Genomic DNA, 25,141 nt, shown 5'->3' on the forward strand with positions numbered 1-25,141 from the left:
ACAGATATTTTGATTAAAAAATAGCTTCCTGACTGGGCCTAAAAATGCTTTTCCGAAAAATTCGAAATGGAGCTTCTCCTAAAAAGCTATTTTTAGCTTTCTGAAAAGTTAAAACAGTTTTTCGAAATTTTTACCAAACACCTCTATTTCATCTAAAAGTGCTTTTAGAGGGCAAGAAAGTTCTTTTTGGCCGTTCAAAAACTCTCCCAAATGGAGCCTTAGTTTAATCATCCACTATTTTTTACTCGACTCGGAGACCAGTCTAATCTTTTCAAAATGCATTTTGATGAATTCTAAATACATGTTGACCTCCAAGTGGATCGATTAAACTTGCTTTCATCATTAATTACTTTACTCTTCCTATGCAACAGTTCAAATATTGGTGCGATACGGTAATGAGGGTCTTGAGTATTATTTAGCAACTCGCCAACTTCTATACTAAGAAACGGGTGGATCTCTAACATTTATTGATCAATAAATGTACTATTCAAATCATAAAATGGTTTTGGGACAAGAGTGTTGAATTCTATAACTGCACATCCCAGTAGCTAGATTTTGAACTCTTTTACTTAGGCCGGTGGGGCGCGCCTCATCAAATCTTTGCTTCTCCGGTAAGTGGTGGCGGGTCCACTGCAATAAAGCAGCACTTGACCGTCCTTTGCCCATCGATTCGCTCGCCGACCAAACAAACAAACCAATAGGGGAAAAAAAGAAGACCCATTCAAACCGTTCCTAAATTAGCGAGGCAGATAAATTGTATCTTCGAATTTATTTATAAACAAGAAAGAAATAAATTGTATTAATATTCCCCTATAAAAGCTGGCTGCTGATAAATGCTAGGACGACAAAGTAGATGGGCATTAGCTGTAACGTTTTTATCATAACCAGGAGAACCGCAAGGTTTGTGGAAATATATAGGTGGGTGGAATTTTTCTGTATATATAGGCGAGAGCGTCAACCTTGAAAGAACACAAAGAGGGCCATACACAGAGTGCGCTTCTTATCGCCGGAGTTCTTCTTAGAAAAAGAGAGAGAAGTAGAGATGACGGAGACGACGCCAAACCACACGCAGACAGTGGAAGGATGGGCGGCGATGGAATCGAACGGAAAGATAGCGCCTTTTGTCTTCAAGAGAAGGTATGATCTTGCCTGTTTCCGTTTAACTGCGTGCGTTCTTTGGTTCTGTTGTCCTCTAACATTGGTTAGACCGTCTGTAATGATTCGTACAATAAGTTATGTGACATGGTGTTCATGGTTAGGGAGAACGGGGAGGACGACGTGACCATAAAGATACTCTACTGCGGCATCTGCCACACTGATCTCCACCACGTCAAGGACGACTGGGGCATCACCAAGTACCCCGTTGTGCCTGGGTACTCTCTCTCTCTGTGTCTCTCATCTCATTATTGGCATCGTTTTTATTTTTAAATTTTTAAAATTTATTTATAAAAATCAAGAATAAAAATATATTTCTTATTTTTATCCTAGTTTTTGAATTACTGTTATCATTCAAGGAGCTTATGTTTTACTTCTATATGAATCTATTTAATATGATCCCATGCTAGCTTGCTCACCTCTGGCGAATTAACCAGCTATCTGTGCTGACTCCTTGATTTTGTCAGGCATGAGATCACCGGAGTGATCACCAAGGTGGGGAGCAACGCGACCAACTTTAAGGTGGGCGACCGGGTCGGAGTCGGTTGCCTGGCTGCGACCTGCCTCGAGTGCGAGTTCTGCAAAGCCTCCGAGGAGAACCACTGTGAAAAGGTCCAATTCACTTACAATGGTATCTTCTGGGACGGCAGCATCACCTATGGTGGCTATTCCAAAATGCTGGTGGCTGACAAGAGGTAAACTAGCTATCATAAATTTCTTCTTCCTTAGCTATATGCTCTGAAGGGATTCGGTGCTCTGAAGCTGGCATGGTTATTATATTGATGCTGACAACAAAAACTTCATATTTTGCGACATGATTCAAGATACGTCGTCCATGTCCCCGATAGCCTTCCAATGGATGCTGCAGCTCCCCTGCTCTGTGCGGGGATCACTGTGTTCAGCCCAATGAAATACTACAACATGTCCCAGCCCGGCAAGAAGCTCGGGGTGGTCGGCCTCGGAGGCCTTGGTCATGTGGCCATTAAGTTTGGGAAGGCCTTTGGACTTCATGTTACAGTCATCAGCACATCCCCCTCCAAGGAGAAGGAAGCCAAAGAAAGACTCGGTGCCGATGACTTCATTCTCAGTACCGATCCCGAAAGAATGAAGGTAACACGCAGAACTCTGTCTCAGTTTTTCCTCTTCTTGAAGCAGACTATATATACGTAAGCTCAGAAGAAGTCCTTAATCGGCATGGCATCAGAGTGGGGCGAGGAGCCTGGATTACATCATTGACACCGTAGCTGCGAAGCACTCCCTTGGGCCAATCCTGGAGCTGCTCACGGTGCGTGGTACCTTGGTCTTAGTCGGAGCTCCTGATAAACCGGTGGATCTTCCTTCCTTCCCATTGATTTTTGGTGAGGAACTGAACTTAACAAACTTCCATGGTTGGTTTCTGTTTCCTACTTATCTCTTAAGCATCCCATATGTATGTGGTTTTATAGGCAAGAGGAACGTGGCTGGAAGCATGATCGGAGGCATGAAAGAGACGCAGGAGATGATGGACTTCTGTGGGAAGCACAACATCACCTGCGACATCGAGCTTGTGAAACCAGATCACATCAATGAGGCGCTGGATAGGCTTGCGAGGAACGACGTTCGTTACCGATTCGTGATTGATATAGATGCTAGTTCTGATCACTAGTCTCTTCGTATCAAGCTTGGTAGCGATATGATCACTCAGATGATTACTTGGAGTCGGTGCCTTCGTTCTTTATGCTTTATGTGATTTATGCTGGCTGTTTCCGACTTGGACCAGCATATCCGAAGAAATGAAATAATCAGGTTATTAGGACCTGTCATTCCCCACCTAATTGAATTGGGCTTGCGTGGCTTAAAACAGTACTTGTGTCGGGTTAAGGTTTACATCTTATACCCGATAGGTTCAGGGAAAAAAATTTCGAGCTTGCTCGGTACCCTGCACACGCACAAGAAGGAAAACTAATTGCGAATCCTCACCAAGGAATGGGCTCTCCAACCTACTTAACTAAAATCCGTGTGAATCCAAAGCGCTCAATCTCTGTCAAATAATGGTTTGATGCATCCACGATGGAAGCATTATATACTTCGCTATTTTTCAGCTGCAGCTGATCCTCTACGTTGTGACCTTCCCAGGTCTAAGATCATGCATACCAAACGCAACACTTTGGATATTCTAAAATATCCAAAATGTTTATAGATAAAATTTTGAATATTCTAAAAATATATTATCGACAGGATGATGTTAATAATCAAGGCATAGCTCAGGCATTCCCTCTAACTAAAACGCATAATTGGGCATTCAAATATTCATTATAATGCACAATAATGTAAATACCTAAAAATATGATTGATTTATTCTTGGAGACTTAGATGCCTATGCCTATGTAAATCAGGCTTTGAGCAGGCCATGCTACGTGGTGTCTGACTGATCTGTTCACATGGAGAAATAAATCACAGAAGCTCCGCAATGAATCATGTTCTGCATCTGCTCATACTTCTCTCTCCCTTTTCCAAGCGTTAAATTCCGCGGCTGGTTAGCAGGCAACTCGGGCAGCCATCAGATATGTCTGAGAACAATAAAATATAGAGAATTTAAGCTGATAGGATAAAATAGATTTATTTTTATATTTTATATTTTATTACAGTTCAAGCCCATTTAGTTTTGGTCTATATTAAATGGCTATGCTTTTAGTTTTCCTAATTTTGGAGCCATTTATGCTACAACTTATCTTGTCTTTTAGTTCTGAGCTATTGGTCAATTGATCAATAGCTCAAATATTGAATAATTTATTGAAATATATAATCAATATAGATATAAATATTTAAAATGTTTATATTATATATTCCTCCATGAAGTTTGAGGGAACTTGACTGGACTTGATCCGATATGCTATCAGGTCGAGACTGGTTGACCCATGCCCAACTTGCAAATTTGATGGGTTTGTGTAAATGCATCAGGTTAGAAATTGCCCTTAATTTTGAAACCACCAAAGCATCTGGAAAAGTTAAAATCGAATCAAATTGACTTTGGACGTCCAATTATGGACTGGCAGATAGGCCTTACATTCAAACAACTTACATAATCAGCATGACGTAGAGAAGAAAAAAAAATTCTTTACTTTTATTGAGTTCTTTTTTTTTTCTTTCCCTTGGATAAGAATTGATTTTCACAAGCGACTGAACAAGATTTCTTAATTGTTCGGATCCACACTGAAAAATATATGAGTGCATTTGCTAGATTCAAAATTCTCTGCATGATTTTAATTACCCAGATAAACTTGCCTTTTTTGTATCTGATATAGGGAACAAGAACATTCAAGCTACGCCAAACACTAAAAAAAGGCTATGGAATAGTATTCGAAAAAGTCCAAAAAGTGGACTTATTATGACGATTCTATTCAGCCAAAGTTGCAGAATAGAATTATTCCACGAATTAGAAGGTACTACTTATACTTCCAATTATAAATTTGTTCCACGAAAAGAAATTTTTATTCTTAGAATAAATCCAACTGACACATTTACTTATTTCTTCATTTATTCCTCTAATCAAATATATAAAAGATACTTATTTCATTGAACGGACTTTTCATCGCTCTTGAAAAAGAATCTACCAATTCTCTCCCGGTCTCTCGTGTCACAGTCGTGATCTTTCACTGTTCCGGGACATCAGCAGAAGATTGGGAGAAACAATACAAGCTACAAAAGAAGGGGAAAAAAAAGAGGCACGGTATTCTTGATACGGCCACCTCTACCGGTGGGACTGGTCGTCGTGCAGAGATGGGAAAATCCGAGGGTATTCCCCCTGCCTCGCGAGCCCCCTTGCTCTTCTCCTCCACTATTATCATCCAAGAGTTGAAATTAAATTGAATATTGGCATATCCATATCTATTTTTGTTTTGTTTGACGAATATAAATATGGAAACGGATGTTAATCGGATGCAAAAATTCATATCTATATTTGTTTTAAACGGATACAAATACAAATTGGATACCAAAAATATAAATATAAATATGAACATAAATATGGATATAAATAAGAAACTTTATGATCATAGAATCAAAAATATTATTAAGTGGATGATAAATCAAGCTAATGACATGTTAATATGGTTATATTTTTTTCTTTGTTTTGACAAAATGGTGAATCATGTTGTTCTAGCATGAGTACAACCAAGAAAGTCAGAAAAAAAAGTTGTCAAAGAGCAGGAGGGGCAACCTCATGGGTCTAGAGGACCCCATCCGAGTATTAAGCAACTAAGGAGATGACCCAGTCAGCAACCCTGCTCGTCTCTTGGTAGATATGAGTTGCCTGGAATGCGCCACAGTTTCTCATTAGCCTATAGATGTCCTGCAAAAGTGAGTAACCATTGCCGGTCCTATGCTGGCCCTAAATCTACTCGATCAGCATGGTGGAATTCCTTTCAAGTTGGATGCTATCCACTTCCAATATGAGCCTTACATAGGTAAAGCCTTCCCAAGCAGCTCTCAACTCTGCAGTAAGGATAGAACTATCAAAAAGGCATCGACCCCCGACCGTGATAAGTTTAGAATCATGACACCTAATCACAAAACCAATTCTTTTCTTGTTGCCACCACCAGTGATACCATCATCAAAGTTTACCTTAAGAAAGCTCGGGGATGGGGGCTCCTAGGATATAAAAACCATCTGGGTCACTGTAAAAGCTGAATGGGAGTCCCATATATCCCTTGCCATCCCAAGTGCTGCATAGGAAAGAGTTGAGTGATTTCAGGAGCTTGCAGTATAGCCTTGTCAGCCACGGTCCTCGGATGTTGCCTTCTATTTTCAAAGACACGGGCATTTCTATCTAGCCAAATGTGGTAGGCTACGTAAGCACACCTAACACCTCGAGCTACAGTAGTAATGCTCCTCATGGATCCCTTCAGGTAGCCAAGGAAGGCTTCAATAGAGGATTGAACTGCAAAAAGCTGGAAACACCCCAACCCCTCTCCAAACCTAAACCACCCATGGGCATCCAAATAGGATATGGGCGATGAACTCCTCAACCTCTGTACATCCATTGCAAGTAGGACTGAACCTCAACCCCTATTTGGCCAGCACACCCGTGGTTGGCAGACAGCTCCTTGCCACCTTCCAAATGAATAGGGCAATGCGAGGGTGAATGTGAAGCCTTTAGATCCAACTCCATCCATCCGTTGAGCCGCCTCAACTCTAACCAAATCACAAAGGTCACTAGCTCTCACCTTCGACCTATCGGCCGATCTCTAGACCATCCTGTCTGCAGCTCCTCAAGTGGGAATCAGTAGAGCTAGGACTCTTTCAGCCAACTGTGCCCCGAAGACTGCTGAATGGTAGCCTCGTTCCACCTTCTTTCCCTCGAGATGAACAAATCACAAACTTTGAGGCCGACCATGCTCTCGAGGTCGTTCATGGTAGACCATAGACCAAGTGGTTGCTTCATCATCCATCATATCAATCGACTGCCCATCTGATACTAGGGAGCACCAACGGGGTGTGAGCACATTTCTCCCTCCATATAAACGAGCCATGTCGCCAACCTGAAAATCGGGCACCGTAGTCCGCATGCCATATTTGGCCCTCATCAAGGTACTTCAAGACTCTCAAGTTCAAGAAGGTACCTAGCTACATATCTAGCATCAAGGAGTTCTTGCCTCAGGAGCAAGAAGTGAATGCCTAGCCCTCCACTGCAAAGAGGCTGACAAATCACCTCCCAAGCCACTAGGTAAACTCCACTTCTGCCCTCCCGCCTGCCCTAGATGAAGCTCCTGAACATATTCTCCAAGTTCCTCATGGTGCCTTGGGCACAATGGTATTATAGGTAGACCGAAATCGAACTGAGGATAGACCACACCAAGGTGACTCTTTCCATCATAGAGAGTGTGCTTGATTGCCACCCTCGAGCCTTTGCCTGATGCCCTGTTCAATGGTAGAACAGTCTGACCCGTGAAGGTGTCTTCCAATGATGGGCACACCCAAATACCTTAAAGTTTTCTCCTGCTCACCCACACCTAAAGCTTCCTTAATGATAGTCTTGAGTTGTGGCTTGATCTTTGGACTGAAACAGAAGACTGACTTGGTTAGGTTGACCTGCTGCCCAGATACTACATAATACTCATCCAAGATCCTTTATCAGTTGTGCATTTTGCCTCATAGCCCGGGCAAATAACATACAATCATCAGCAAAGAGGAGGTGTGAAATCAAGATGAAAGCCGATGCAGGTCTATAGACCTTAAGGACCTGAGTCGTTGAAGCTACCCAAAGGGCTCTAGATAAGGCGCCAGCACAGATAATAAAGAAGAAATGGAGAGAGTGGACAACCTTGTCGAAGCCCGATCGTAGACTCGAAGAAGAGCATAGGCATGCCATTCACTAGGATGGTGAAGGATGGAGCCTGAACACAACCTATAATCCATCTGATCCATGTCTAGCTTGACTCCCATCAAACTCCTTCGGCATGGGTCTCACTGGAGAACAAACATAAACTCCTGGGCATTGAGGACATTGTCGGAGATACTGTGACCCCTAACAAAGGCTCTCTGCTTAGGGATGATGAGTCAAGACAGGAATCCCCTCAGCCTGGACACCAGGATCTTTGTAGTGGCCTCGTAGAGGGTGGTGTACTGGCTGATCGGTCCATAGTAGCCCGGCTTCGAAGTGTCTTGCCCCTTTGAGATTAGAGTGATAAAGTACCTCTTCCAAGCCCTAGGCATCAAGGTCATCCCCAAAAACTGTTGGATGGCTACAGTCACCTCCTGCAAAATAATGGCCTAATATCTCCTAAAGAAAATTAGAAGAAACCCAACCGACCCAGAGCCTTATCCTCTGCCAAGGACCAAATAGCATCTTAAACCTCCCTGGCAATAATCAGACTGACAAGGGCAATATTTTCCTCCTCCGATACTCTCTCTGTCGATACTGGCTCGTGAAATGGCTCACTACTCCCAAGTTGAGCCATCCACCTCAGCTTGAAAAACTACAGAAACTCCTTACTGATAGTTCTAGTATCATCTGTTACTTGACCACTGTTATCCTTGAGGCTTCCAATTTTATTCCTATCTCCTGATAATTGTCGACTAATGGAAGAATTTGGTGTTCCGATCTCTCTTCGCAATCCACTGCACCCTAGATTTCTGTCATCATAGGACCTCCTGCTAAAGAAGAAGCAAATGATGCATGGCTAACTATGCCCTAAGCTCCCCCAACTCCTCCTCAAACAAATCCTCGCCTGTTCCTCTCTAGATTGGAGGTTGGTGATAGAGGCTTCTTTCTCCTCCACCCTCTTGAAAATATTGCCTACATTCTTCCGATTCTACTTCCACAATCGACACTTCGTCCATTCCAATTTGTGACTGACCCGATAGATGGCACCGCCTCGCACCACTATGCGCCAGGCCTCCCGCATAATATCCCATGATTGCAAATAGGAGAGCCAATTCTTCTCAAAACGACAAGGACTCCTATATGGGGTAAAGGATGAAGACTACCCAGGATGGGGCAGTAGTCCAAAGCGATACAGGGAAGGGGGCACACATGGTCGTCCGGAAAGAGCTACATTCACCTAGCTATGGTGAAAGCCCTATTGATCCTCTCCCAAACTCTCATTTGGCCCAGAAAGTTATTACACTAGGTGAATCTCAGCTTTGTGAAACCGAGATCAACTAGGCCATTAGTCACAATAAAATTATAGAACTCTCTGACCTCAATCTTGCTGGTAAAAGAGTTAAAAAGGTCTTCTCTTATTTATTTTTTTTTCCGTTTATATTTCTATTTCGTTTCCACGTGTCATGTCTGATGTCTCCCAGTCGTCTCAAGACAACATCAACAGCTCCTCTTGTGTAACGGAGGCCCGCTTGATAGTCGTACGACCATTCCGGCCAGGCCTGGTCCGGCTCTCGTGAGTCGTGGCCCGGCCCGTAATCTATGAGGCGTGATGCCCAGCCAGCCACCGCCTCAGGCCTCGTCTTGTTAAAAGAAACGGAAGACGGCGTGTAGAGGGCGAGAAGAGATGGGAAGGGATCGCGGCAGCAACAGGAAGAGCCGGGACGATCGTAGCTCCTGCTCCTCCTCCTCTTTCTCTTCCTCTTCCTTTTCTGACAGCGAGAGCCCCGAAAGGAGGAGGAGGAGGACGAAGAAACGGGAGAGGTCGAGCCGCCAAAAAGATAGCAGCAGGCGTCGGAAGAGCCGACACCGATCTGGGAAGGACTCACGGGAGAGTTCTCGTAAGAGGAAGTCCAGGTCGGAAGATAAAGAGGAGCGGCGGAAGAGGAGACACAAGAAGAAGTCGCGTACAACGGCCGACTCGCCCTCGCTCTCGCCCTTTTCCAGCGATGTTTCCGACACCGAATCCTCAAAGCCAGAGGCGCTCGCTCGCCTCATCCTTCGGAGATATCCCGATGTCGCCGGCGATCTCCAACAGGTACTGCTTCTTGGCTCTATGCTTTCTTGATTACAGTCATATTTTTATTTTTGACTGTTTAATTTGAGAAGGTTGGTGCATGATATTGGCGATTCTGCAATTGTTTATACTTGATATTTTTTCGCAGTCCGTGTGTTATGGGATTTAGGGTAAATTAGCATGCCTAATTGCTTGGGAAGTTTCACAAATTTGATATTTTCGACTTGTTTGACAGAAATTATTATAATCTTCTCAAGGAAGGTTTTGATACAGCACCCAACATATATATAAATCGGGTTTGCATTTTAATGAGCTCTGATCTTTATAATGTAGCATGATGAACAAAATTGCGAACTTGTGGACCCCTTAAGGAATAGATCTATTTATTAGAAAACCATGCCGAGTAGATTTTCCAAATTACTTACATAACTGACAAACAATGATCTAAATCATTACCCCTTTTCAAATGGTGCTAACGTAACTAATAATGATTATAATTTATATGAATTTAGTTATAATTTAACTTGAATCACTTCATGATTGCCTTATCACCGTCATTGTTGGATAATTTTTCTTAATGAAGGTGACCAAGCTATTGTTCATTCACTGCTTTCTTTCTAGCTACAGTTTTAGCTCTTCTTGAATATTCATCATAGAAAAAGCTCTCCTGACAATTCTTGTTGCAATTAATTCTGTTGATCTTAGTTTCTCCAGTAAGTGTACTATTTGTTCTTTTTGCCCCCTGGGTCCCACCAGTGTGAATTGATTCAATCCACACCATGCAGGTTCATACATTGTGATAAAGGCCTGTATCTTACTTTCCTTTTTTGTTGAGGATAGTCCAAAACTCCTCCAATGATTGTTTCACCCTTTTGGCATTTTTTCGAGGATTTGGTGGTTCAGTATATATGTATAAGATGTGTAGTGATGCATAATTGTCTTCAACATCAGATAGAAGGATAGAACCCATTTGTTTTAGCCTTTTGTGGTTTTCTTGGAATAGACAATTTTATTATACTTTTCTTTAATTTGAGTAGGGAATATGGAGTTTGAGGAAACTGCTCCATGATATATCACATTTCCATTTACTTTGGGTCCTAAGGATAGTTTCTTAGTGCTTGGAGGCTATTACAGTGGGTTTCTAGGTGTTCCAGTTAGAAGGAGACTTGTCAATAGCAATTAGCCACAAATTAACAGGCGTTCGTCTATGTCCATGCCTTAACATCCATATGGTCATCTCAAGAATTTTTAGTACTTATTCCTTACATGATTTGTCACCCAATATATCTAATGATTGGTGTTAGATTGGAAATATCATGTGCACATGACTCATGTAGGTGGAGGTTTCATCCCCTGATGGCCATTATATGCCTACTCGATATGCCACTCTGACCATTCCTGTCCACACTAGCTCCATGTGATAGGTGTTGCAATACCTTCACTTGCCAGGTGGTTCATGTCCAAGAGAATGTGGGTAAATGGAGTATACAGAGTCCAAAAGACATGAATCAGAATTGGTACTGCTAGCACATGAGTTCCATATAATGTACAAAACCTTACATGTCGTGTCCTGTGTACCATGGTTTGAGTTTGACAGTGTCTATTAGTGTGGACAGGGTTGTGTACTTCTAGTTTGCAACTTTGCATGATAAAATTACTTAGGCCTATATTATTACATCGCACATAATAGCACAGACATCCAGGATGAACTTTGATATTAGATTTCTATTGGTTAGATTCAAAACATGTCTATGCTTTATGTCACAAAAATACAAGAGTCACAAATCTTAGCATGCGACTTATGATTTTTGATATCTTAATTTCCTACCATGCTCAAAGTGTGGGCATGGTACAAAGTGATGACTGGCAAGTCTTTTGTGCTGGCAAATGTTTGGAGTAGGCAAGCTTCAGAGTTTAGTCCTTGATCTCCAAAATGCTGCATGATGATCACCATTAGATTTGTTTCATTGTTGCTACAGTGTGACCTTTGATGGATCAAGACACATCCACTTGCACAAACATATGCATCTGATTGGATTGTATAGTCATGGATTCATCTGATTATTTTTGTGGTCAAATAAAGAGAGTGATTGGGGCAATGTTCTAGAATAAGAAGAGCACCCGAATTAGACAACTTGCAAGTTGCAACTTGTTCTTGTGCCACTATTTTCATTTGGAAGTATGTCGTGTGATCCAACTATTTACGAAGTTATGAACTTTATGGAAATATTTTTAATTCTAGTTTTCTTTCATCAGGTGTCTCTAATGTGTTATTTTTATTCCAGCTTCTCCAAATGATAGACAATGGACAGGGTGTTGATATCAGTGGAATTTCTAACAACTCATTGGTGAAACTTTTGAAGAAACTTTTCTGGTCTCTAAAGCTTAAGCAAAATGAAAATGGAGTTTTTTTGCGGCCTCAAATGGGCCTTCCTACACTTAAGGTTGTTGGATCGCTATTAGGCTCACATCTTAAACCTGGAGATGGTCACCATCCAATTCCTGGATCACCAGATAGACGACGATCTTCGCCATCTGATAAGAGAAGTAAAGATGATATTGATGCTGCACAATTGGCAGAAATGCATGATAAACAGGAATCCCCAATTCCCTGTAGAAGAAGGTGATATCATTTTGTTTCTTTCAATGGTCCTATTTCAATAATGCAAAAATTTGCTTCTCTGTCAGGATAACTTTATTTTGTCCTGTCACATTTGTAGTCTGAACTTAGTATCATTTCTGTGTGTGTACCTTGTGAAGTACAATTTTGATTGCGTTGCTCCTATATTGTGAACACTATGGTATATATTTATTTTCTGATCTCTGTCTCTCTCTCTCTCTCTCTCTCTCTCTCTCTCTCTCTCTCTCTCTTTTCAACCAGTATTCCCTTTTATGCATGTTTGTGCTATTACACTATAGTACTATTAAATAAGGTAAGTAGATTGGTTAAAGTTAATGCTGTCAATATTTAAAAATACTAGTTGCTTTCTTTGTAAGTCATGAATATTGCTTCACTATGCTGAGATCATCACTTAAGTGGTGCAATTCTTTTGTTAAAAACTAATCAATGCTACATGCTTGTCTATTAAACAAAAGGTTTGCACATGCACTCTTCGAGAAATTGTAAATGTAATCATCATAGTTTATTGTGCTTTCAATATTCTATTCCTGTTAGTAAGTCTTTTTCTAATTGATCTCTAGTAAGTGTTGCTTTTTAGTTTTCCAAACTTAAAGTTTAAATTCTAAATGTGAGCAATATATAGACTATGCAAATATTATAATAAGTCTGCAGTAGGCTGCTTAATAGTTATTTTAAGTGCTGTAAAAACTTATGATGCATATGTTTCAATTTTTCAGCGGACAAGAGACTGTGCTATCTATTTGGTTAAAATGCCATGGTATTGGAATGTAGGTTTTAGTCATCCATATATTTTCTTTACCATTCTAGACAAAATTTTGAAGCATTTTAGTCAGTTCATAAGCTACATGATAGATTTTAGACTATCTCACAAGAAGAAGATTCTCTGCATTTTATTTTATTTTATTTTGTTGGAAGGGGGCAGCCTATTGGTAAATCTCCTTTTGAGTCATATACATGTTCCTTGAGTTGATGGTCATGCAGATTGTAGAAGAGGAATCATGTTGCTTAATCACTTCAAAATAGATTTATTTTTGCCAGAGATTCTGTTCTGATGAGAACATTCTTGGAAAGTACACTTTCCCTTAAATACCTGTTACTGTTTCTTTTACCTATATCTTAGCGATCTTCAACTGATCTTTTTGTCCTTGGTTTACCTAGTTATAGATACACTGATTGATGTGTCGATGAACAGAAATGAAGAGCATGGTAAATGGCATGGAAAACATGTCCATCAAATGCGACAGAGAATTAATATCTAATTTATTAGGACAATGTATAGAAATGCATCATGGGTTGAAATAGATTAGATTCATGGGAACGTTTCTAGTGTAAGTAGAGAATGCTGAATGGAGTGGGAATTGGAATCATCATCTGCAGTTGTTTTCAGGTGCTTGTATGTTGTGTAGAAATATTAGGAAAGATGAGTTATTATGATTGTACTTATAAACTTCCATATATGACAAAAGATTTAGGGAAAATATATTGAGACAACTATTAGATCTGCATACTTACGTTGTTTTAAAAAATAACACTTCATAAGCTGTATAATGTATTGAAGCCACAAAGAGTGTATTTAAGAAAGAATTGAGTGCACTAATGGTAGATGAAGTGCTAGACTGTTGATTGAAATGGTTTTCATGAAGATTGAAAATTGTAGCTGCGAGGACCTAGATTTGTATTTATGTATTTATCCATGTATGATCTCGGTGTTCACACGTACACATGCATAACATACACATACATGTATGCGGTGCATGAGTGCATTGATATATGTGTATAACTATGTATGTATATGTATATGTAGACATGCATAATATATGTACATGCATATATATGAGCGCATTTGTGTGAGTACAGTAACTTTAAGAAAAATTGATGGCAGTTTAGGGAAAAAAATTGGCAGCTGCAATCTTTGTCGGGTTTCAAAATTCCTATTTTATTATTTATAAATTCCTTGACTGTTTCTTTTCAAGCCCCCCTCCCTCCCCCTTGAGTAACATGTAATTTAAGGAATTTAGATGTCTTAAAATAATTGTCTTCCTTTCATATAAATAATTGTTCAATCGTCAAGTGTTAATTGTAGGTCATATTGCTGTTGATAGTTTTCACATTTATTCAATATAAATAACAAGAGTAGAGCAAAATTCCTGTCTCGTTCTTTTTCCTGCTAGTTCACATGCTTTAGCTGTTGTAAGTATATCTCTATATGAAATGCCAGTTTATGAAAATTGGCCAGTTTGGTAAAACAATTTGAATCGTATCTGGTATGGCGATTTGGTTCTCTGGGCCAGTTTGAAATCCTGCTTCACATTTTCCATAATAGGAATTCAAATTCAAGTGGTGACACCACATGTTGTATGTTCGTTCCATGCAATATTTTAATTAAATTCTATTGGATGGAACAGTAGCCAATTTTACATCTGAGTACTTGGTCATGTAGTTTAATCATAATAATCTACAAATGTTTAGGTTTCGTTTCATCTCAAAATACATTTCCTTGGTCATGTGGTGTAGTCATAATAATCTACTAAATGTTTAGGTTTTGTTTCACCTCAAAATACATTTTTCTTTCATTTTTCTTTATCTTTTGTCTTTTTTCTGTTATGGTGCACCATGCATAGCTTTTCTTGATGTGTTAAGATCTAATCTTCTTTCTGGCATTAGTTTGATGACCTATTAAGATCAAATTACAATGGTCAAGATTCTTAATTTCTTTCCATGTCTCAAACAATGTAATCAACTTCCCCTGCAGGTTAATTGGGCCTGAAATGCCATCTCGTGAGTTGCTAGATGCAGCAGCTAAATTAACAGAGGCAGATAATTTGCTGAGGTACTTACATGTAATTGTTTCTGATATGTTTCTCCTCTAATTGTTACATTATCTCAAATCATTTTTAGCATTACATTTTAAATTGTGCGGTATGTTAAGGTCTTTCCTCTTGTAAACATCTTGGCTTATTTTGAGGAAAATTTTTCCATCTTCACTTTGCATTACACATTTTTGACTTGTGAAATCTGTTAGTGTACTGTCTTCATATTGACCATAGTTTTTCTTTCCATTAAAGTTTTGTTGATGGAAAACAAAATTTTCAGGGAAGCTGATTTGGAAGTTGACGATAATTTGCTTATAGGCCCTCCTCCACCTGCCATGGTTGCTGAAGCTGAATCTGCGAATGAAGCTGAGCGGTTTGAGGAGGTACCAGTGGCTTCTTATTTTTGTTGCTTATGAGCAGTTTCCTCTGAATTCAGGGAAAACCTAAAGAGTCCAGCCATACCGGTCTGCAAGAGTTTAGAAATGCCCTTGATTTTTTTTAATAGCAAAAAAATTCAGTAACTGAACGCCACCAAGGTGCAGGCAGGAGGTGGTTGTTTGCTGTATACTAGATTTACTTTGATGCTTGCTATGAAATTGACATAAAAAATGAACATTTCAAAGGTGGTTGTTTTTAAAATGTAGTAATATTAATTGATGGAGGACTTATGGGCATGTTTTTTAAATTTAAATGACATTTACATGGATATAGTATATTACTCCATATCAATTTAGCTGTGTATTGATGTTGATCAGGTGGCTCGAATTGCTGCAGCAGATGTCGATAAACCGTATGACGTACTTGGAGCAAATTGGAAAACTTCATTTGATAGCATCAAGAAAAGGTAATAATCTACTTTTTGTTGCCTAATTTATGTTTTGTGCATGAAGATGACCCTAGATCGAATTATAAACCTTATTTGCTGTTGCTGCTATGATATGCTAGATTTACATGTCAGGGAAGTTGATGTCTTAAAGGTGAAAAGGAAGAAACTTTAGGTCAATCGTCATAATTGATAAAAGATGCCTATCAAAATTATGGGGAGAAACAGTTTTTAGTTTCAACATTATAATAAAATTGAAGCTCATTGCTGGTCCTAGTGATGCATGATGACATCTTGCACTCGAAATTGAAGAACTTCTGTGATGATAAATGATTTAACCAATCAATTTTGGTATGCATTCTGTTGGAGATAGCACAGGGAGATATCAAAGAACAGGAAGTGGAAACATCAAAACATGGGGCATAGACTTTGAAAAGAAGGGTTAGTCATCATGTAAAACATTGTAAGCTTTGTCTATATCTTGCATAACAGAAAGATAAAAGTTTGTGACTTTGCCAACTCCCCCAAAGCCCCCCAACTCCCCTGGGAGTAAGGGTGGCAATTGGTTGGGGTTGGGACCGAGTCAAACTCGTGTCAGGTCAATAAACCCTCTACCCATAACTAACCCATTTTTTTCTTCATGGATCCATACACCATACCTAAGTTGTTAACCCAATTAGCACTTCACATGCCAATTATATGCCTGCGGGTGTGTGTAATGGCCAAACCCAAGGAATTTAGGGTTGACATCCAAATAAATTTAGAAAGCAAGGTTAAAAAAAAAAAGTGAAGGGAAAATGATAAATCTTTTAAACAAACTGTTCCATCCACTTCTCTTTTATCTATTTTTTATTCTTGTAACCGTTAATTATACAACCTTCATAATCATCCAATTCAGTCAGAGCTCATCAGGCAACTACCACTATCTTAGGGGCTTTTGGAGATGAATTATAAAGGTTTGTTCAACCTGTGGTGGCCTATCGGGTTGAAAGGGCCAAACTCCCATTTATAATCAGGTTGGTCTTGGCTAAAACGTACCCAACCCAATTACAGAATCCCTCAACCAAACCTATTTATTTCGGATAGATTCAGCTGCATTTGATGGGTCTAGGTCAAAAACCTAAAGTAAATTATTGCTCATAATACTTGATTAAACAACATGCCACAACTTATGGTTAATTAAGGAGTGTATAGTATCCTAAATATTAGGGGTCATGTACAAGCAATGGTAAGTCTTATAGCAAGGTCCGCAATCTCGGTAATAGGTACCGTATCAGTACTTTATTGGTTCGGTACGGTACGATACAGTATACCTATTTGCCGAAATAGCTTTCTAACTATTTTTCTCAATTTTCATCTTGGTACGTCTCGGTGTGGACCGGTACATACCTCGATACCCCTTGATATGGGGCGGTATACCTCGGTATGAGCAGTACAAAGCTTGTACCAATTTGAAGGTGTGTTTCATATCGGTTTTCTTCCGGTACGGTACAGTATGCCCCGTACTGTGGATCTTGGCCTATAGAGTTAAGAAATGCTATGTCTTTTGTCCAAAAAATCTATTTTCTAACAAATCCTGATAGAACTAGCGATCTTGGTTAAACATGGTCAAGCAAGGTTTTCTAGAGCATCATCTGGAATTATGGTCAGTACTTAGATGGAACTAGGGTTTATAGATAATCTTCTTTTGGTCCTGAGAAGGGTTTGTTGGAGACATTGAGGCCTGGTTGTAATAAGATTTGGATTAATCTGGTTGGCAGGAAAAGGTAACTATAGTGGCTAGGAAGAAATAGATGGGAGGAAGAGAATATAAAAGAAGAAAGGCAAAGGGAATGCAGTAAAGATTAGAGGAAGGGAGAAAAGGCTGGCCTAGCCTAGCCCTTCTACTAGTATCTTGTGTCAAAAATCAAGAATGCTCAGAGTGCCCAGATAATAGCCGGTTATATAATGTTTCTCCAGTTCTCTAACCTTCCTATTTGAGTCCAACTTGGTATGTTGTGATGAAAAAAGAAATAAACTTCTGATTTCTCTCTGCGCCGACCATTTCTTTTCACTTCGGCCCCTTCATTCATGATGTAAAACCGAACAATAACCAATTTTAGAAAAACCACCCATATTTCCTTGCAAAAGAACCTTCCCATTCTTTATTGATAAATTAACAATACCTTATGAGTAATCATTGGCGTGTAGCAGAAACTAAATCTGCATGACATCCCTGATTTGCTGATTGAACTGGTTCCAACAGCTTCGCTTTCCTCTCTCTTTCTTCTAATTTAGCCTCAACAAGTACAAAAACCTTCTGGCAACAGTTTGTCATGAAATAAGATTCGCCGATGGGGTTGAATAACATATTTTGTATTAATGCTTGTGTTTTAGCAAAGGTGAATGATGGGTCTTTTAATTCATATGTTTTGCCGTCTAGACTTCTGGTAATAAAGTTTTTATTTTCTTGAAATTGTTCAATTTAAAAATGATCAATTTGAACTGTTATGGAGATAATTATTTCTTTTTGGGGGTTTTATATAGATCTGTTTTCATAGGTACTGGAAGTTATCTCTAATGGTGCATCCAGACAAATGCTCCCATCCACAGGCACACCAAGCATTTGTGATATTGAACCAAGCTTTCAAAGATTTACAAGATCCTGACAAGGTTTGACTTGTTATACTATGCTACATAGTTATGCGAAGAGCTAGTATAAGCTTTTGACTTCCTTTCAGTTTTGAAATTTTGTTTAGAAAGGCCGCTGCACCAACTTTATCAATTAATGCAAATGACTTCTTAAGTGATATTTTTTGTTAGAGACTTAAAACATAATAAAGTGTTATAGTTTTATATTTGAGATAACAAATTAGTTTATCAGAAAGGTGGAAACATATAAGAAGCTTCTGTCAAAACAAAATTTGAGAATATAAATATCATTTTATCATGGCAGCTGTCCTAGAGCTTCTCACATCATAGTATGCATATTGTCAAGATATACACATCTGGACAGGCCCTGACATTTCTGTCATTTTATTTTTATGGATAAAAAACCAATATCCAGTCAAGTTCATGCCTGAGTCTTGGCTTACGATGGTTGAAGTGATCGAACTAATCTGATAGGGGAAGGGAATAGCCTGAATAAGTATAATAGACTAGTAATAGGTCATAATTCTGATATTGCTTCGTGCAACAATATATGGACTAGACGGTACATATTTTGCAAAATACAGCTATACGTAGTGGATTATAAACTGTGTGCCTGCCTAGTAGGTATTAGAAGGTTAGCATTCACAAGCTGAAGCAATTATGCATGTGGTCATAATTGTTTGATGAAGTGGTAGTCAATACCAATATACTTTTCGGTCCAGTTGAAAGTCTATTATTAGCTTTTTGATTAGCATCCCATTCATCTCAATAGGAAGGAGTAGAGAGTAGGTAATCTGAGAGAGAACTTGGGTAATGATAGCAATGTTTATAAAATGAGCCATTGTGTCACACAAAACCTCCATTTGTGGTTAGAAACACTCCCTATTCTTTTAGGAGAGGAAAATATCCACCAGCAGAGCATAAATTGGGTAGACCAGCCTATGCAGCATTAGAAGGCTGAGGCTGGCTGGATGGTGGAAATGAGAGAGCAGTGATGGGCCCCTTAATGGGAAATGTGAAACAATGACGATAAAGAATGTGCAAAATGCTCTATTTTGAATGGAACAGATGAATACTAACGAATAGGCTTGCAACATTAGCATGCAACCACAGACCATCCAATGACTCTTGTTTTTTTGTAGAATCCTACTAGGTTTTTCCATTGGTAAGATAATATTTCATATTTAGGTCCCAGTAGGGTTTTGGTATAGCTTGCATCTGATAGACATGCATATATTTAAGTATTATTTGTTTCGATAACAATTTTGTCTATGAAAAATTTAACTTCAAGCTCCAAGAAGTAGAAAAGATCTACATTATTTTTTCCAAACTAACATAAGAGTTTTTACTTTATAATTCAGATTGAGAGGGTGGAAGCATGTTCACTGTGATTATGTATTTACAAAGTTTATGGTCAAAACCTCATGAGTCCTAGAACATCTCAATAGTAGCTCTGTGAAGCTGAGCTTAAAGACTCTCGAATGGAATTGCTTAAATGAGAAAAATGCTACTTGGATGAGGTTACTGGTCCATATCCAATGATAAGTATAAAGTGCTCTGTTACTATCTTGTGTGCAGCTTCATGGTGTGCCAAAATTCGTGAGTGCAACCACCTGGTCATCCTGTTTACAGATCTAGGTCTGGTTAGAAAAATTTCAAAATCATTAGAATTAAATTTCTGCAAAGTTTTGTTTGGGTATATAGATCGGGTTCTTCTGCTTTCTTTTCTTTTATGTTTATCATCTCCCTCTGTGGATGTGTATGTGTGCATGCGCATGCACACTTTTGTGTGTTTTTCAGTCTTTCTAGGAAATAGATGGTAGACCTTAAAGTTGCAGTGTTACTTCTTTTTCTTCTTGGGAGAAGTGATTCACGTTTTTGACTTGCTAATTTAGGACAAGTGGTTGTTTCTTTTATATGCTTTTCCTGTGAACTACAAAACACTCATATTGGCTTATATAATTGATTATCTATTAGTAAAATATATTAGTGACCCCTGCACCTTAAATATATCCCTTCCTTACATATTGAATTCTCCTGAAGATGATCTCAGGTTCAACAGAAAAACTCCATCTAATTGAGTTTAGCTGCTAGGTAGTATAACAAATTTTGAGAAGATTTCTAGCAAATTTAGTTTTATCAAACCTTACAACGTCCTCTGTACTAAAGCTTCATATTGTTTGATTATCCTGCATAAGTGTTCAATTCTTGTTACCCTCGATGCTTTCATGCATTGAATTGTGATGCGTGAACTTGTCCTTGTTATCCTAATGCGTACTATCTTTAGATAGTTTGTTCGAGAAGCTTGGTTTGACATGTTAGTTAGTTCTTTTTTTTGTCATTGAGATTTTTTTTGATGATTTAGTTTCTAGTTAATTTTCTGCTACCTGTTTTACAGAGAAAAGCTTTGGATGAGAAAATTAAACTTAAAGAAGAACAAGAGGAGTTCAAGGTAAGATTTCTTGTGTCTAGATGCCTCCTTGGTCTACTCTCACTTAAATTGCTGATTTAGTTGAAATTCTGAATTGCTCTGCCTTTCCAAACAGCCAAGTGGAGGTTCCTTTGTTCAAATCTATTCTTAGATTTCATTGGACACATTTAACAGAAGTACCTTTGGACAATTCAGCATTCTGTTGCATGGTTATGAAGTCAATTATCAAATGCAATGTCTGTCTGAATTGAATAAATTTTACATCATCTAATATTTACAATATCTTGTAATAAATCTTGTTATTTTTATCTTTTTCTTTCCTAACCAATTTTTTTTTTATTAATGTAGATTGAGTTGCAGGCACTTTGTGAAGCTGCACAATGGAGACGATCACAAGGTTAGCTATTTTATACTTGATAATCAGAATATAGCAACATAAATATTCTAATAATTTCATTTAGAATATTATCTTTCAATTTGATTGTGCTAAACATAAATGTTGATTTTTAAGATTGAACATTGGAAGGCTGATGTCTTTATCAAACAGGCAATATTAAATATGCATTAACAAGATTAAAAATTTTAAGCAGTCAATGAAAATGTTGGGCGAGAGAGATGATACAAGAGATGAGGATTGTTAGGAACATATCTGTGGTAGAACTTTATCAATAGGTAATAAATGGTACAGTTTGGGAAATCTAGATAAGATTAAAATTTTTAAGTAGTCAATGAAAATGTTGGGCGAGAAAGAGATGATACAAAAGATGAGGATTGTTAGAAGCATACGAGGAGGCATATCTTGTTAGCTGCCCATCTCGGGTTTATGTTGAAGTGTCAGAAAAGAGGAAGATCACTTTTACTGACTAGGATAAATGTCACAGGATATGTCATTATGTGTTAATAGAAATGTAGCCTCTATTAGAAATTCCCTAGGTATATGTACACATGCTGTCCTATATAACAAAACGAGAGAGGGAATATGCTGAAAAGATTCCATCTGCCAAAATCTGTTGAGAAAAATGCTATTAAATTAATGAATAAGACTTACTAGAAGATAATCTTATAAGGGTGTAGAGGGTATGAAGGGAACTTGCACAATTATGATGCACATGTATTTTTATTTTTTTAGAAAACTTTGTTCTAATCTGAGAGTCTGACCGAACTTCCACATAACCTCATCTATAAACAAACTCAAGCATCCGTCCAATTTTAAAAAAATTAACAATAAAGATCCATTTTAGATAATAATAAGAAACCACTTAGGGGGAAACAAGACTCAAACATTTGTGGAAATCAAAATTTTAAGGGAAGATATGTTTTATTCTTATGATCTTATTTTTATTTATTATTATTTTAATGTGCAGTGCACTTGCTTGGTTGCTAGTGTGTGTATATATCAAGAGAGAGCCAAAGAGAGAACATTGTTGAGTGCATTTTCATTTTGGAACATTAAGGGTCAAACACTCTCAGAAGCACTCTAACACTCTCTGATAGGTGAGGGGGAGAGTACATCAAATGCTAAATGTTAAATTATTGGTGAATAACTTAATCATTCAGACAATCCAAATTGGAGATGCACACAATTGATCATGGTCTACGCTGCTGGAGAAGTGCCTCTGATCTATGCATCAAGTGGATGCAATAATGGACATTAACAATTGTGGTAATGTACTAACACACATAATAGGGCACGATTCATATAAGAAGATCTCCTTGTGTTTGAATTTTAAATATGTTTCATTGTAGAATATATCCTATTGATTGATGCTAATAAACATGATATTTTAGTATGCTTATTGGGTACTAGAAAACATCATCATTTGGTTCCCAAAAGAAGGTAATTTGCTAGTCTTTTTCTTAAAACAAATGTTTGAATAGAAAAAGATAAACAGAACCTTGGAGCGTCATGAACTTCCATATGGCGCACTAACTCAAGGTTGTATCATGTTGGTAGGTATATCTATTGAGGGTGATGAGGAACTTCTTGCAATCCCTAAAGAGGCTCCAAAAAGAGAGGAGTGGATGACAACATTACCACCTGAAAGGAAGGTAAGCAGCCAGTCCCCTGCTTGTCTTTATATTTCTTTTCAACTCAGTCAGCTGCAAGAATGAATAATCTTAATTATTTCAGTCAGCTGCAAGAATGAATAATCTTAATTATTTCTTTCTTTTGTAGCCAGGAATGACTATGCAGTCAACATCATTTAGTAGGACAAGTAAAGAAGGACGAGGAGATACTAGCATTTGGACTGACAGCCCTCTTGACAAAGCAGACAAAGCAAAGCAAAAGTATGAATTCACAATCTTGTACATATCCACTGATTCGGTATACTCGAAATACACCTTTGGTACAAAATTGACGATCTCACAAAGATGAAATATCAGTAGTTTTCCATTTACTGATCCCATCTTTCACGGAATCGATTTCTTTTTTGTTTTGAATGTACAAAAATTTGCTATGTTTGTGCTTAATGCTAGGTTGTGGTTTATGCAGCCCTTAGGACATGATATGGGACTGAAACTAATCTGTAACAATAATGATTGTTGATAAAAAAGTGCAATAGGATATGAGATCTGTAAAATATATTGCCATTTTTTTTAAAAAAAATAATTAACCAGGTGAATACTATGAACCTATGGTTTCTCAGTAACATCATTCTTTGCATCATTTTCCGCATGTCTAGTTCTCCTGGTTGCCCCATGAATTACCCTGCTTTGTCCTATGTTGCACCTGCCTGTGCAAGCAGGTCCTACCTGCTATTACTGGATACATTCAACCGACAAGGTGTGACCAAATAAGCACATAAATGTTCTACCTTCTGCAATCAATGATGTTACTTCAGATCAGCTAGTCCATTTACTGGCTTCATCATCAGTAGACTTAGTGGACAATGTAACCATGCAAAATTTTTGAAATCCTCCATTTGGTGCACTTGAATGCTGGTGTAAAAAATTTTTATCCAACCAAGAGTTGGATGATTTTGGTACTTTTTATTTGCAGTTATCCGAGGCAAACAATATGCCTTTTCTCAGTCTATTATGTACTTTTCACCAATAATGTTATTCATTCTGCTTGCATATCTTTTCTGGATTTAGAACTTCAAGGCAAAGAATATGCGTTTGCTCAGTCTACTGTCTAGTTTTCACTAATGTTGTTATTCGTTCTGCATGCACATCTTTTCTGGATTTAGAGTAGTAACTTGGTACTTTTACTGCAGTTATCTAGAGGCTTACAACAGAACCAAAGCACTTGCTGACGCAGATGACCAAAAGAGAGGAGCAATTTCAGATGCTGAGCTAGTTGACAAATTTAACTCTTCCAAGCGCAAGAAATCTCTTGTGCAAAAGCATACAGAAGAAATAAGTAATCCGAGAAAGAAATCCAAACAGCCGGAGAAAGAGGAATGGGAGGGTAAACACCCTTGGAAACCCTGGGATCGTGAAAAGGATTTGGTAGCTGGACGGCAAAAGGTCAATTTTGATGCGGAGGATATGGTGCAAGGATTGACTTCTCGTTTCTCCTCCGGAACTTACCAGAGAAACTTCTTGTGAGCAGTCCGGTAGTGTAAACTCTCTGTATTTTATTGTTCTCAGACATGTCTGATGGTTACCGGAGTTGCCGGCTGACTAGCTGTGGAATCCAATGCTTGGAAAAGGGAGAGAAAAGGATGAGCAGATGCAGAATGGAGCTTCGGTGATTTGTTTCTCTATATGAACAGATCTGTGATGCCGAACCTGTTCGTTTGCCCTTTCCCATTGTTTGGTCTGCCGTCATATCAGTCAGACACCATGTAACATGGCCTGCTCAAAGCCTGATTTACATCGGCATGGGCATAGGCATAGGCATCTAAGTCTCCAAGAATAAATCAATCATATTGTTAAGTATTTACATTATTGTGCGTTATAATGAATATTTGAATGCCCAATTATGCGTTTTGGTTAGAGGGAATGCCTGAGCTATGCCTTGATTATTAGTATTATCCTGTTGATAATATATTTTTAGAATATTCCAAATTTTATCTGTAAACATTTTGGATATTTTAGAATATCCAAAGTGTTGTGCTCGGTATGCATAATCTTAGACCTGGGAAGGTCACAACGTAGAGGATCAACTGCACCTGAACAATAGCGAAGTATATAATGCTTCCATCGTGGATGCGTCACACCATTATTTGACAGAGATTGAGCGCTTTGGATACACGCATTTTAGTTATGTAGTTGGAGAGCCCATTCCTTGGTAAGGATTCGCAACTAGTTTCCCTTCTTGT

The 25,141-nt window shown here is 38.5% G+C and overlaps 2 protein-coding genes across 2 annotated transcripts; both read left to right on the forward strand.

Annotated features, from left to right (window-relative positions):
* Positions 1 to 943: 943 nt before the first annotated feature.
* Positions 944 to 2,959, forward strand: LOC103719585 (probable cinnamyl alcohol dehydrogenase 6). Its single transcript, XM_008808905.4, has 6 exons — positions 944 to 1,137; positions 1,260 to 1,373; positions 1,623 to 1,850; positions 1,980 to 2,265; positions 2,360 to 2,513; positions 2,601 to 2,959. The coding sequence occupies exons 1-6, from the start codon at positions 1,043 to 1,045 to the stop codon at positions 2,798 to 2,800; spliced, it is 1,077 nt and encodes a 358-aa protein (XP_008807127.2). The 5' UTR covers positions 944 to 1,042; the 3' UTR covers positions 2,801 to 2,959.
* Positions 2,960 to 9,099: 6,140 nt separating this feature from the next.
* On the forward strand, positions 9,100 to 24,815 carry LOC103719586. Its single transcript, XM_008808906.4, has 11 exons — positions 9,100 to 9,555; positions 11,820 to 12,157; positions 14,928 to 15,005; positions 15,269 to 15,371; positions 15,744 to 15,832; positions 18,352 to 18,463; positions 20,841 to 20,894; positions 21,222 to 21,270; positions 22,828 to 22,922; positions 23,050 to 23,162; positions 24,092 to 24,815. Exons 1-11 carry the CDS (start codon positions 9,145 to 9,147, stop codon positions 24,423 to 24,425), a joined length of 1,776 nt encoding a protein of 591 aa, XP_008807128.1. The 5' UTR covers positions 9,100 to 9,144; the 3' UTR covers positions 24,426 to 24,815.
* The last annotated feature ends 326 nt before the right edge of the window (positions 24,816 to 25,141 follow it).

Source organism: Phoenix dactylifera, chromosome 2 (genome assembly GCF_009389715.1).
Source record: "Phoenix dactylifera cultivar Barhee BC4 chromosome 2, palm_55x_up_171113_PBpolish2nd_filt_p, whole genome shotgun sequence".
NCBI classification, from domain to species: Eukaryota; Viridiplantae; Streptophyta; class Magnoliopsida; order Arecales; family Arecaceae; genus Phoenix; species Phoenix dactylifera.

Coding starts and splice junctions, on each gene's coding strand:
- LOC103719585 (XM_008808905.4), top strand. CDS start 1,043: ATGACGGAGACGACGCCAAACCACACGCAGACAGTGGAAGGATGGGCG. Junction 1,138..1,259: donor CCTTTTGTCTTCAAGAGAAG/GTATGATCTTGC, acceptor GTTCATGGTTAG/GGAGAACGGGGAGGACGACG. Junction 1,374..1,622: donor AAGTACCCCGTTGTGCCTGG/GTACTCTCTCTC, acceptor TGATTTTGTCAG/GCATGAGATCACCGGAGTGA.
- LOC103719586 (XM_008808906.4), top strand. CDS start 9,145: ATGGGAAGGGATCGCGGCAGCAACAGGAAGAGCCGGGACGATCGTAGC. Junction 15,006..15,268: donor GAGGCAGATAATTTGCTGAG/GTACTTACATGT, acceptor CAAAATTTTCAG/GGAAGCTGATTTGGAAGTTG. Junction 23,163..24,091: donor GCAGACAAAGCAAAGCAAAA/GTATGAATTCAC, acceptor CTTTTACTGCAG/TTATCTAGAGGCTTACAACA.